The following is an 11,991-nucleotide window of genomic DNA, read 5'->3' as shown; positions in this document are numbered from 1 at the left end:
ATTAGAATAAATATGTATATCCATGATATAAATAAAACTTTAAGATAAGATCAAATCTTTTCATAATTAAATACTTAATGCATTCAAAGGCTAATTTATATATTAAGCAACAATATTTTTCAAAAAAAATCAAAAAAATCAAAAAACAATCTTAATTTAAAGATACTTTTTATAATTTACAGCAACTTCACTTTTCATCTACCTTAGTACCTTTCTATGCATCAACAATAAAATATATTGAAGTTTTTTTTTACAAGGCATACCTCCAACAACCTCTTTCTTTTCTTTTATAATCACCTCCTCTTCTTCATCCATTTTTTTATCCACATGCTACTTCTATGTCTAATCAATCATATTTCATATACTTCCATGTAGTAATTGTTGCACAAATGGTTGTTTATTACAAATTACATCTATATTATTTGATTACATATGAATTAGTTTGAAATAAGCCAAATGATGTAGCTATACATGAATTAGTGAAAATCAAGTCAATTAACCTAGCTACATATAAATTAGTGTAGGCTTTACTATTTAGGACTTAATAATATTTTCTAATCTACACTAATTACCATAGCTATTATAGTCAAAGGTTTCTACCATCAAATAAAAACTTAAAGATAAGTATAGTTTAAAGAATTTGAAAGAGATTAGAAATTGTTTAGAAATTAAAGTTTTAACAACTCAAAATAAGATACCTTTTCCTCAAAAGTTTTATTGTAAATAAACCCTTGATTATTTTGACATGTCTAAAAGTCTTATCAAAAGTTTTTGTTTCTTATTAAACCTATTCTTAGTTGTCTTTATTTTTTGGCAAAATTGCAATTAAATTTTTGGATTTCTTTTTAATTTGAAAGAAGAAAAAAGATAAAAATTTATAATTTTTTAGAAAACATATTTATATTCTAAGAACAAAAATTTACATATAAAACTTTATTATAACCTGTAGTATAAAAACCAAAAAAGTAAAATAAATTATATTGTATTATTTTATTAGATGATTTTTTAATTTTAAAAAAATACATCTTTTAATGCAATTAATTATAAAATTTTAATTTAAAGTGGAAAAAATATTAATTAATTTAAATTTCATATATCTATTTATTTTGATTGTAATTTTTAGAATTGATATTTTATATTTATATTTATATTTTTTATTTATTTATTAAAAAAATTATACAATAATTAATTTGATGATTTGGATATCATAATATAATGGACTCAATATTTATACATGTTTGTGTATTTTTTCTTTTCATTTATTCTTTCTAATTCTTTTTATATATAGGAATTTTACCATACAAAACATAAATCATAAAATCATTGTAATCTTGTTAAAATATTATTAATTTTTATTAATATTTTATAAAAATTACAAAGATTATTCTTATTTTTTTTATTATTATTTTAATCTATATAGTCTTAACACTATTGTAACAAATTTGACCATATGTACACTTATCTAAAATCAATGTTAATATTCATAATGTTTAATTGTACACAAAAATCAAATCATATCTATGATATATATTTTACAATATATATTAATGAATTGTAGTTCTTAGACATTTATATATTAACATCTTATCTAATTTATATATATATATATATATATATATATATATTTATTTAAAAGTTCAAAATAATACCATCAAAGTATTCTTATACTCAAAAGAGAATACAAGCAATTACAATTTTTAAACTCTTTAATTTGATAAAATTAATAAATCCTTTTTTAATTGGTTTTATACTTTGAAGAATCAGTGTAAAAACCACAAGAAGAAAAGATTAGGTAGAGCACATTTTTTCAACTCTCAAGTTATTTCTTTATTATCTCTCAAGTTTTGCAGTAGATCCAATTCAAAGAGTTGATTTTTACAAAAATTCAAGAAGTAGTAAAATCAATTCATAAAATTAAATATTTAAAAAAAATCCAATATATTTTTTTTATATATTTTTAATGATTTTTAGAATCAAAGTATAAATCACACATTTGAATTTACAATAAGAAATAATTTGATCTAATTCGGGACTTTTTCTTACTTTGTACAATCTCCAAAAATCAAGACTTTTAAAATAAATAAATAATTCTTCACCAAGCAATAAAAACTTAGTAAGAATTTTATAAAATTACCTTTCAGAATATCTTTCAAAATGGGCTTCTACATATAAAATCCCTTATTATTATCATAAGAATTATCAGAGTGTCGCTGAGCCTCAAACATGAATTTGGTGGCTCTAGGTTTGGTAGAACTTTGATATGCGAGTACTTAATCGATGTCATCAATTGTAGTCAGGGACCTCAGTTTCTGCAAAACAAAATGCGAATGAAACGAATCTGTGAAGATTCAGTCTACAGTGACTTTTGACATGAAAGGGAAGAATAAGGATAAGTGGTGTTAGTTGCAAGCTGATACTGAAGCTCTCTTCAACTTACTTGAAGAAATTGCTGAGGGTTATCCAAGCTTGTCGACCCAATAATCACCTCTCGTTTAAGTTGTGCTGTCAGCTTACGCATTGTTCGAAGCTTCACAACATCAAATGAGTAATATATAAGCAAAGATAAAATAACGTTGATCAAAAGTCATGTTTGCTTCGCCACAGTGCATTCTATGGATTCTTCTGTCACTAATCGGTTGTTGTGGCATCTGTGGGTTATATGCTTTATTCTAAAAGGTACGAGAGTATTTAAATGCTTGTGTTATACAGTGGTAATACCATTCGACAAAGAAGCCTTGATTAAGTACCTCAGATCGTGTCATTCCACCCACGATAAATACAAAAATCCGCGTTCCAGTTATGGTCGGTTCATTCGTTGAACTACCGGAGTCACTGGCAAAAGTTTTTCATCAAAGCTGTTGAGATTAAGAAAGAAATTCTGAAATTTCAAGTTTTTTTACCTACGTTGATGCAAAGTAGGTGAAGAAAGAATTTTTCCAACTGTATTTGAGAAACACGTATACCTGGATGCAGATCCAACAGATATTTTTCCCGCAGCTGCCCAGTTGTATCGAATTGTGCGAACAGAATGCGGCTTTTTAAGTGGAACAGCTGATGCAGGTTGGCCAGTAACCGAAGCTTCTCCTACAAGAGATACAGGCAATTTAACATAAGGGTATTGCTCCTTGGGTAGTCCATTTTTCCCCAGTTCTGCAACTACATCCTGCGCCCGTCCACAACACGCAGAGCGGAAGATTGCTAAGTTACTACAGAGAAAAATTAAAATTAGAAATACAGTTTTTGATCCATCTTCAACATAGCGCACACCCTTGGATTCATTGAATTTCTCATGGTGATCATGAGGCCAAGGGAAAGTCCTGGGCAAACTAGAACCTCGACAGTCTTACCTCTATGAGTGGGTAGAAGCGTGACAATTGCCACCCCATCTCATCTTGATTCTTCTCCTTCCTAGTTGGTCGGATGCTCTGCTTGACATGACAACCAAGTATTGTCAGTGCATCGAGATCCATAGCGAAAAGGACACGCTCGATATAGAGAGCCATGAATGTCAATGTCCACGGCTATCTTTCTGCTAAGCTAACCAGCAATTCAGTCGAGTTTTGAAGAAAAGCAATAATTTCTTTTTCCTACAAGAACCAGAAGTACCAGTGCTTACTTACCACCTTGCGCGGTCGAAATTGAAGTGAAAAACCTTCTGGCTGCTTCTTAGATAGAGACACTCCAAGACATTCTAAATTTGTGATAGTATTCATATCTTCGCCGCTCAGTTTTGCTAACTGCATCATATTTAACAATGAGTACGCCTTCAGAGAAAAAACTTGATCACGGCTAAGTTTACAAATTGAACGAGCTGGAAATCCTTCCCACTGATTGGAGCATTGCGAGATACGCTGATGGACTGTGAGCACTTCCACCTGGTTCAGTTTCTGTGGTCCCTAACAAGAAAACTGAAAATAAGAAATTAACAATACCTTCGTCCATTGGAGGCGTTTGGCTGTGTCCAACTTGTCAGGATGTGTTGCGGCATAAATCAGTAAAAGCCTCAATTTATTATCTTGGGACATCCCCTGCATTAATTAATAGAAAATAAGTTGGTTAATCATCTCTTGGAAACTGCATGATGAACATAGCGCGCGTTGTCATATAGAGGCATCTCTCCGTAACTCTTTTGAATCGCTCTTCAAAAGTGGTTTTCTGTTTTTACAAATTGACGAAGTATGAGCGAAAGTTTTTCACTCCCAAGAGCAAATAGTAAGGAACTTTTAGGGGTGTGCCTGCTTGGAATCGATCATGCTAAGAATATCCTTGCTTGTTGCCTCTCCATACACTAAGTCCTGCTCCAGTTTTCCGATGTCATTCAAGCCATCCTTCTTTATCTGGTCATTTATTGTTGTTGCTATCTGTGCACGTTTCTACAGTTTCATTAGCATCTTTAGGAGCTTACAGATTACCGATCATAAACTTACACTTGTGACAGAGATCAATGAAGGACTAAATAGTCTGACTTCCAACTAGAGCAGAGGAATTATAAGGTAAAGTGGAAACGTTCAACAAGATAATTCTAAGACTATATCCTGCCAGCTGTACTCAGGCCCGTGTGTTGGCACTTGGATCAAACTTCCAATACATGTTACGTTTATGGTATTAATGAATAGTACATGCCATTGGATGGAATAATTTTCCGAGGCGAACATTCTTTTAATTCTTTCACAATGAAGTTTTACATTAAACATGTAATATTCGACATCTAACATACGTGGCTTAAAATCAAATTGATCTTTCAAGGGTTTATTTTGAGGATACTATGACGCAGCAGCAACAGATTTCAGTCCTGACCACAGTTCTGAAAAATAATTCCACCCGACCTCCAGTTCAAGATTGTCTCACATGAATGTGCAAGCTAAGCTTGTCGATTTGATCTTGAAACTGAGGTAAAGCTTGAACAAGTTTCTGCATTTCTTTAGTGGATATTTCTTGTCCTTCTCTGCCAGTATCCCCTCCAAAATAGATGTTAAGAACACCAACCATACTGCACCTAATGCCCCACACGGGACTGCAAGAAGTCTTTGAACTAAAATAAAAACTATTGCGGAGATCAGGGTGACATTCTGAAATCTATACTAAAGGTGTGCCGCTGTCCAACTGGCACCGCATAAGCTCAGACAAAGAGGACGAAGGAAATATTTCTTTACTTGTTGTTCAAACGAAGTTGGGCTGCTTCGTTTTTTTTACCGAATTCTTGCATTTTTTCTGTCAGTTGTAAACTTGCCTGCGTCACAAGTTGCGAAGAACTAAGCTAGTATGTAAATAAATGTAGAAATCGAAATCTACGGCAATAAGTCATAAAATCCAGGCTTAACTCACATCAGCAATGTGGAGATCTCGTATTTCCATCCAGATAGGATCATTGTCTGCAAGAAGGACTTCTTTACGCTCTTTCTTGCCAGAGCTTGTGGTAACCTGTACCAAGAACAAAAAAGTCCAGGAGGTTGTAGTGCAAAATCATGACATTCCGATTCGAACATTCACAAGACTTGAACACTGAATCATCTACAATCTTCCACATAACTACTTTCATAACTAACGCGTTGGATGCAGCTCGTAATTTGTGAAAGCGGATCTCATGAAAGTCTCCTCGAAAGGCATGCTCTCGGGAACCTTAAAAGAAAAATCATATATCAAGAATTAACTCTTCAGTGTGCACCAACTACAATTTAATGATTTAAAATTTTCCTGTGCTCTAATGATATAAATCTGGGATTTCACGAGCAACGAAGAAGATGTTGGACATAGGGCTACCTCATACGTATATTTGCTGCCATCAATATCCAGAAGATCGTTGCACATAGCATCATAGGTCCACTCGTGCATAATCGGTGCGACCTATCATCAACCAGGTTTATTACTTTAATCCAGAGAGACTGATAATTGACACCGATACAAATGGTACTAGTAGACCGATAATTTTCATAGTTATCTTGAAGTTGCTCCAACACTACAACCCAAAGTTGCTTACAGGGTCAATTCTTCGGTCAACAATAACAAGCTCACAGGTCTCCGCAATAGGAAAGTCACTTAAGGTAGCCTTGAACTTCATGAGACAATCCCACAATGCAGCAGCAAGCCTGGTAGGTACAAAATCACGAGCTGTGACCTTACTGTCGGAACCTCCCGCATGTGGATTAGGTGCACGGTAACGCACATGTGGAAACTCCTGCCATCACCAGATCTGAGAGACTGTTAAACAAATGGATTCTGCAATACAGGAACATGAATCCGCAATAAGGACTTTCGAGGATTGCATTTGTGCTATTCTACTGGTTAGAGAATTCGAAATAGTCAAACCTAGCTAACCTTCAGAGAAGCAAAAACTGTTGAGAGACGTATAGCCATACTTTCAACACAGAGTTCATAATCGCGTGAATCCGCGCCATGATCTCCAAATAGATGTTCCAGAGCTTTGTCATGATCTGTTGTAAATCCCTAGAGTAACTTCAAAATGATTTGGTTACAATATACAAAATCTCTGTTCAATCATTCGCATAAGAAAACTTCAAATTCAACGCGGAAACCGATCACTCATGAGAAACCAATTTGCCACATAATGGAATACAAATACGTGCGTCTCTTTAGATTCTGCATTCCTCTCAAAAGCTTTAAAACCTGTACCCTTGCAGCTTCTCGATCATAATCACAATTCATTTTCATAACATTGCATCACACAAAATCATATTTCCTCGTAATTTCTATGTCTTGGATGAGTACCTGCGTGTCGATTGTCAGAAACTCCACGTTCACCTGCACTGTAAACGACAATCTCACCATCAGAAAGACCTGTCCTGGCAACTGTCAGAAACATTATTTGCATGAAATTAAAATTCCATTAAGCTTCCTGATCTACACAAAAAGCCAAAAGAAAGCAATGATGTAATAGAATTTTTACCTCTCGAAGAACTGCAACCCTAGCCAGAACCGATGCTTCACTTTTTATGGTATTGAGCAAATTACGAGGAACAGGCGAACTGAAAAACACGAATGCCCTGCAATGAAAGTAATTGAACAGTTAGCATAAGAAAACCAGAGAAAACAGTCGGAGTTTCTACATTTAATCATGACCAGAGGTTCCACTAAATAACGAGCATGATTTGCTTTACACAACTGAAAATCATAGATGCATTTTCGCAAAGGACCTGAACCTCACCTTTTATATCTCGGTGCTTTTCCAGACATATCCCCAATGAGAGACTCCACACTGCAACCACACACAAGCATCTATCATTAATCGTAATTTACATCAGACTCCGATGAACAAACTTTACAACCTCGCATAATAGATTCAAGGCATAGGTCCATCAATGCCATCTGACTATCCACATGTGCAAATTTGAATTCAAATTTTGCAACGGGTCATGGGTGCGAACACACTTGTTTTGAGACGGCTGTATAAAGTACACTGCATCAAGAGCCGGTAACGGTTGCCTGCTTTTTCCTATATTTTCTACCACTGCAGAAGAGCACAGACAATGAAAATGGATGTTATCATAGTTGGATTTCTTACAAATCCTAAGTAATTCGGTATGATGTAATTCAGTCAGGTTTCCATGATCAAGCACGCAGATCAAAGAATGATGTGTACGAAGCTAAAACCCTGAAATGATGTGTTCTAAGGCAAGAGGCATCAATCAGGCACACACGAGTACAAAACCCGGTGATTGACCTCGCCGTTTTTGACCGGAAGTGAGTAGAAATCATCAAACAAGAGCACACATGGAAGCTTAGAGCAAGGACAACGTACAGGAGATGCCCTCCTCTGTAATCTCTGTCATTTTGCACGAAGACGACATCACCTTCACAGTTATTTCGTCCATCACCAGCACCTGGAGGAGACATTTGGTTGCTCAACCTCAGCACTTCAGGCATGAATGATTTATCCTCCGAAGCCAGCAGTATAGCAACGAAAACTTGAATATTATTGCATGCAAAGGAGAATTCTAGTCCTGTGAGATCCAGGTAGGTCCCAAGTGGTGTACCAATCGAATACAAATTTTGGGACGCACCAAGATTTAATAGCGCTGTTCGCGTATCTACTACTTTTCCTGTGGTGATGATTCAAAAAAGACCAAAATACTCAAATAGTCGAAGAGCCTCATACCTTCCACACTGTCGACTGTTTAGTTGTTCTAACGGTGTGCAGCATATCTTTCAGAAGTCCTGAACATGCACATTGTCAGGATACTTGCAATCGTTCATTACGAAGATCTTCCTTGGGTATTTTGATGAAAACTGACTTCATGACACGCGTTTTGTTCTTACTAATTGCTCAACATCCAACAGTATTCGTCAGGTTCCACGATTACACATTCGATTGAAGATGACAGTTTGTACACACTACTCAAAAGAACTGCTCAGAAACCTGAGAGAAAAGAGCTGGAGTGACAGATACAGGAACTTCTCTGCTTGAAAAAACGGACGAAGGAGGTGCAGTGACGCTCTAAGTAACTACGTCATGTCAGGGAAGAAATATCAGGTGATATTAAAAGCCTCTGCACAACTCAAAGCCAGCAAGATCATTGAAAATATATCAAAGTATCATCGTATCAAAGTATATGCAAAGAACTGTGGAGTTGGAACTCACTGTCATGCAAAATCTGCTTAAACGATCGATAAACACTTCGCGAAGAACTCAAGTCTGCCATGAGTTATTTTCATCAACCTCTCCCAAATCCTTTTAGTGCATGATTGAGCCACCATCCAGCAGCAAAATCGATTTCATTCGCTTCTCAAAATTTCAAACTATCATTTGCTCCTGATCTTACCAATAACCACACGACAGTTACTGAAACCCGCTACATGCTTCACCTTTCTGTGAACAGCAGCTACCTCCAGTTGTATTCGGGACTCAGGTCGAAGACGATACCAAAGTCCTATTCACGTTACTATTCTGAACTGATGAGAGCGCAATCGTCAACGTCAAACAGTTCAGAAAACCTCGAAACGCCTAAAATAAGAATGTGAATCATCGTCATTACCCTCAAACCCTAATCATGAAGCAATGTACAGTAAACTTCTGTGTTCATCCACCGCATGTCCATCGTTAATATCCACGCCCTACAAACTTATCACAAACTGGGGCTTGGACAAGGGCCTCGAAACGGAAAGATGGAATAACAAGACATAAACGTCCCTCCAAGTGTAAACATTAAGATGTGCACTAAGCACCCGCGAGTTCACATCAGTGGTTACTTACTGTTCTGTGCATTTAGGTCATAAGGTTTGTCCCTGTAGTCCAACCACACGGAGGCAGAAGATATGGCGACTGCATGACCCATCCTACCATGCAGTGAATTTCCCCATTTATTCTCCGGTTCAAAGTTCGGCGCTTTCGACGAAAAGGCAACCATGGTACGTAACACCTTGTTTTTTATTGCTGCAAGTTCTAACCAAGTCGGGTTTCTTTTTCAACACAAACTGTGACAATAGGTTAACTTTCACAAATTCTAAGCAACTTTCTGTGTCTGTGAAGGTACGAGTGGAAGAAATGCATTTGAGAATAATCCTATCAGAGACTGATTACAAGTTAAAAATTTGTCTAACTGGATACATTGAACCTTAGTATTATTGGAAACTGAATCTACTAGTTATGAAAAAGAAGCTTCATTGAATGTGACAAACATGATGACGTGCTTAACAAAAGATCATATCTCATGGACTGTTTGTGCAGGCTGAGTGTCTGACGTGGAAGGACCTTTCTGAAGCTACGATACTTGAGATATTAGAACCGAAAGAAACAAGCGAAGTTCGAAGGTACAAACCAGCTTGCTCAAAGTATCATGACTTCCTGGTACAGCACACCTGCTTCATCTGTAAAGACCTATTTCTTCCAAACATGTATTCAGATGAAACATCCAAGTTGTGACAGGAATGTAAGAGACGCATTCCAAATTCAGGACGATGGAGACGACCTCGCAGAAATTCTTATCGATTTATATTATAATACTATCATGTATCCTTTACACTCCAAAAAACTAATATAAGCTAAATTCAACAATCCTTGACAAATTAATCCTTGAGGGAATCCGTTCATATTATACCTCGACATATTGCAGCAATTCGTCAAGCTCCGGAGTCCACAACTTACCACAACTCTAATGAGAAATGTGATAATGAGCATACTTTGCGAGACCAGCAACTTGCATGCTGTACACCTAAACGTTTTCTCCTTCATGAGCATTGTAATTAAACGTGAGCTTTTCAATTCAGCTCGTGAAACTTAGCAGGGTGTCAAACAGATTTGCACAAGACCGGAAATTCTCAATTGAGAAAATTTCGACTCTAGTTTCAATCGTGAAAGTCATCCACGAGCAATCTACGGGTACGTGATTTCCTAAACTAGGCAGATAGACAGAAAAATGGCTACCAGTTTCACACAATGAAACAGCAGTTACAGCATATTCTAAAGATGCTCTAGGTTCTACTTTCATTACCTAAGCACAGCATGCAAAGAAACGCTGCCTTTGCTAATCACGCTAATATCTTGCAGTCGGACGCATGCCAATGAATAAGAGTTGGGAAAAAACAAAAAAAATTCTCCTGACGCACAGTGTTCAAAGACCCCCGTTCTCTGTCTCCGTTTTCTCCATAGCAGACCTGCAGGCGATCACTCATTATTTGCTTCATACGTCAGTTTCCCAACCTGTTCATTTTATATAAAGTAACTTCCTGTCACACTTACGTGCATTGTCAGAACTCCAGGATCCGCTTATGCCAAGTGTGATTAAATGAGCATACTCAGTTACTAATCATCCACAATCAAGCGAGTGTTTACCTTACGAGAAGGCTGTCTACAAGTCAGATGTATTAATTGTATACACCGTCCACAATCAACTTCGTTTTCAGGACAAAAACAGCAGTCCATGCTAAACCATGGTTGGCATTACTGCTGTAGCTATCAAGTGGGTGTGATGGCAAGTTTCTAAAAGACCTGCCTGCTATCCTCTTCTACCCAAAAAAATTGCATTAGGCGCAGTGCATAGTTCGGATTTGTTGACAGTCGGACATGTGCATTCAGATATTTCAGACACTACAAAATGTACCAGTACGCATTCATGCCTACATTTATACTGAACATTGAGACACTGGAGACTAGCAATTTTGTGGAAGTAGCGCCACTTGTAAGAGCACTTAAGGGTGCATTGACGCAAGACGAAAAAGATGTAGAAGATGAACAAGTGAAGAAACGAGACGAGGTTTGTGATACGTTCTCCTTATTCTAACAGTGAAATAGGGATAGTTGAAACTATCCGAGTTGTTGTCAATGACGTCACGCGAAAGGGATTTGAAGAGGCAGGATTACTTCTCAAATCGCGGAGATTTCGGTTTGTACATGTGTAAAATAATGTGAAACAGGAGGAAATGGCTCGAATTGCAGAAGAAGAAAGGATTACTATGGAGGAAGAGCGTCAACGTGAGATAAATGCGGCTTACTTAGGTCTCAATCCAAAACCGATGTACACCCTAATAAATGAAATTTCTATTTCAAATGAAACGTCAAGGTAAAAACTAAAGTCTCATTCAGAGGTAACAGTTGGATCGTACCCTGAGTAGACTTTTTTGCAACAGTTTCTCGAGTGATCTGTACTAAAACTAACAACTCTGTTTCACAGCCGCGATACCGGCTGACATTACGCAAAAAGTTAATGACGCACTAACAAAACGTCTGGAGATATTGAAGAAAGATCTTGACGAGCAAATACATGCTATCGAGGACAAGGTCATTCAGAAGATGACAACCACAAACGCGGGGCGCCCAAGTCAGATCAGTCAGCCGCCACCAGGATCACAACCCCAGCATAAAGCCAAAGCATCCAAGGGACTGTCCACAAAGAAGCCATAACAGTAACGAAAATATATAACAGTGCCCAGAAAACCTTCTTGTAGACTGGAACATTCTGCTTACCCAATCAATGCAATGATCAACAGTTGGACAAAAATTAGGTTCCCAAACATGTTGTCAAAACCGTGAGGCAACAT

The 11,991-nt window shown here is 36.7% G+C and overlaps 2 protein-coding genes and 1 long non-coding RNA gene across 16 annotated transcripts; 1 reads left to right on the top strand and 2 right to left on the bottom strand.

The window, feature by feature from the left end:
* Positions 1-2,069: 2,069 nt before the first annotated feature.
* Positions 2,070-8,735, bottom strand: LOC112293452 (SNARE-interacting protein KEULE). Of its 14 annotated transcripts, none has more exons than XR_016507090.1 (21): positions 8,597-8,735; positions 8,114-8,172; positions 7,757-7,838; positions 7,387-7,465; positions 7,163-7,213; positions 6,905-7,001; positions 6,727-6,759; positions 6,316-6,444; positions 5,978-6,175; positions 5,761-5,844; positions 5,326-5,421; positions 5,154-5,230; positions 4,849-4,945; positions 4,236-4,373; positions 3,933-4,028; positions 3,621-3,737; positions 3,348-3,425; positions 2,964-3,084; positions 2,748-2,832; positions 2,438-2,527; positions 2,070-2,309 (listed from the first exon to the last, which is right to left on the bottom strand). XR_016507090.1 is itself a non-coding variant. In XM_024542868.3 (21 exons), exons 1-21 carry the CDS (start codon positions 8,655-8,657, stop codon positions 2,271-2,273), a joined length of 1,986 nt encoding a protein of 661 aa, XP_024398636.1. In that variant the 5' UTR covers positions 8,658-8,735; the 3' UTR covers positions 2,070-2,270. The 14 variants fall into 14 exon arrangements, 9 of the variants coding, with proteins under 9 accessions (XP_024398636.1, XP_024398639.1, XP_024398649.1 ...); XR_016507092.1 differs by having other exon boundaries at positions 4,236-4,361; positions 6,116-6,175; positions 6,357-6,431; XM_024542868.3 differs by having other exon boundaries at positions 2,964-3,163.
* On the bottom strand, positions 8,256-9,362 carry LOC149987643 (uncharacterized). The gene is made up of 2 exons (XR_016507093.1): positions 9,209-9,362; positions 8,256-8,959 (listed from the first exon to the last, which is right to left on the bottom strand). It is a non-coding gene; the product is annotated as an uncharacterized LOC149987643 (long non-coding RNA).
* LOC112293586 (uncharacterized) lies at positions 9,224-11,888 on the top strand. Its single transcript, XM_073539620.2, has 8 exons — positions 9,224-9,363; positions 9,683-9,765; positions 9,881-9,964; positions 10,251-10,333; positions 10,502-10,640; positions 11,030-11,207; positions 11,368-11,449; positions 11,625-11,888. Exons 1-8 carry the CDS (start codon positions 9,361-9,363, stop codon positions 11,852-11,854), a joined length of 882 nt encoding a protein of 293 aa, XP_073395721.1. The 5' UTR covers positions 9,224-9,360; the 3' UTR covers positions 11,855-11,888.
* The last annotated feature ends 103 nt before the right edge of the window (positions 11,889-11,991 follow it).

Source organism: Physcomitrium patens, chromosome 16 (assembly GCF_059467195.1).
Source record: "Physcomitrium patens ecotype Gransden chromosome 16, ASM5946719v1, whole genome shotgun sequence".
Lineage (NCBI taxonomy): Eukaryota > Viridiplantae > Streptophyta > Bryopsida > Funariales > Funariaceae > Physcomitrium > Physcomitrium patens.
This window is presented reverse-complemented; position numbering and strand designations above follow the sequence as displayed.

Coding starts and splice junctions, on each gene's coding strand:
- LOC112293452 (XM_024542868.3), bottom strand. CDS start 8,657: ATGGCAGACTTGAGTTCTTCGCGAAGTGTTTATCGATCGTTTAAGCAG. Junction 7,466..7,756: donor TACAGAGGAGGGCATCTCCT/GTACGTTGTCCT, acceptor GCTCTTCTGCAG/TGGTAGAAAATATAGGAAAA. Junction 7,214..7,386: donor ATACAGCCGTCTCAAAACAA/GTGTGTTCGCAC, acceptor GTGTGGTTGCAG/TGTGGAGTCTCTCATTGGGG.
- LOC112293586 (XM_073539620.2), top strand. Junction 10,334..10,501: donor CATCCACGAGCAATCTACGG/GTACGTGATTTC, acceptor AATATCTTGCAG/TCGGACGCATGCCAATGAAT. Junction 11,450..11,624: donor GATAAATGCGGCTTACTTAG/GTCTCAATCCAA, acceptor TCTGTTTCACAG/CCGCGATACCGGCTGACATT.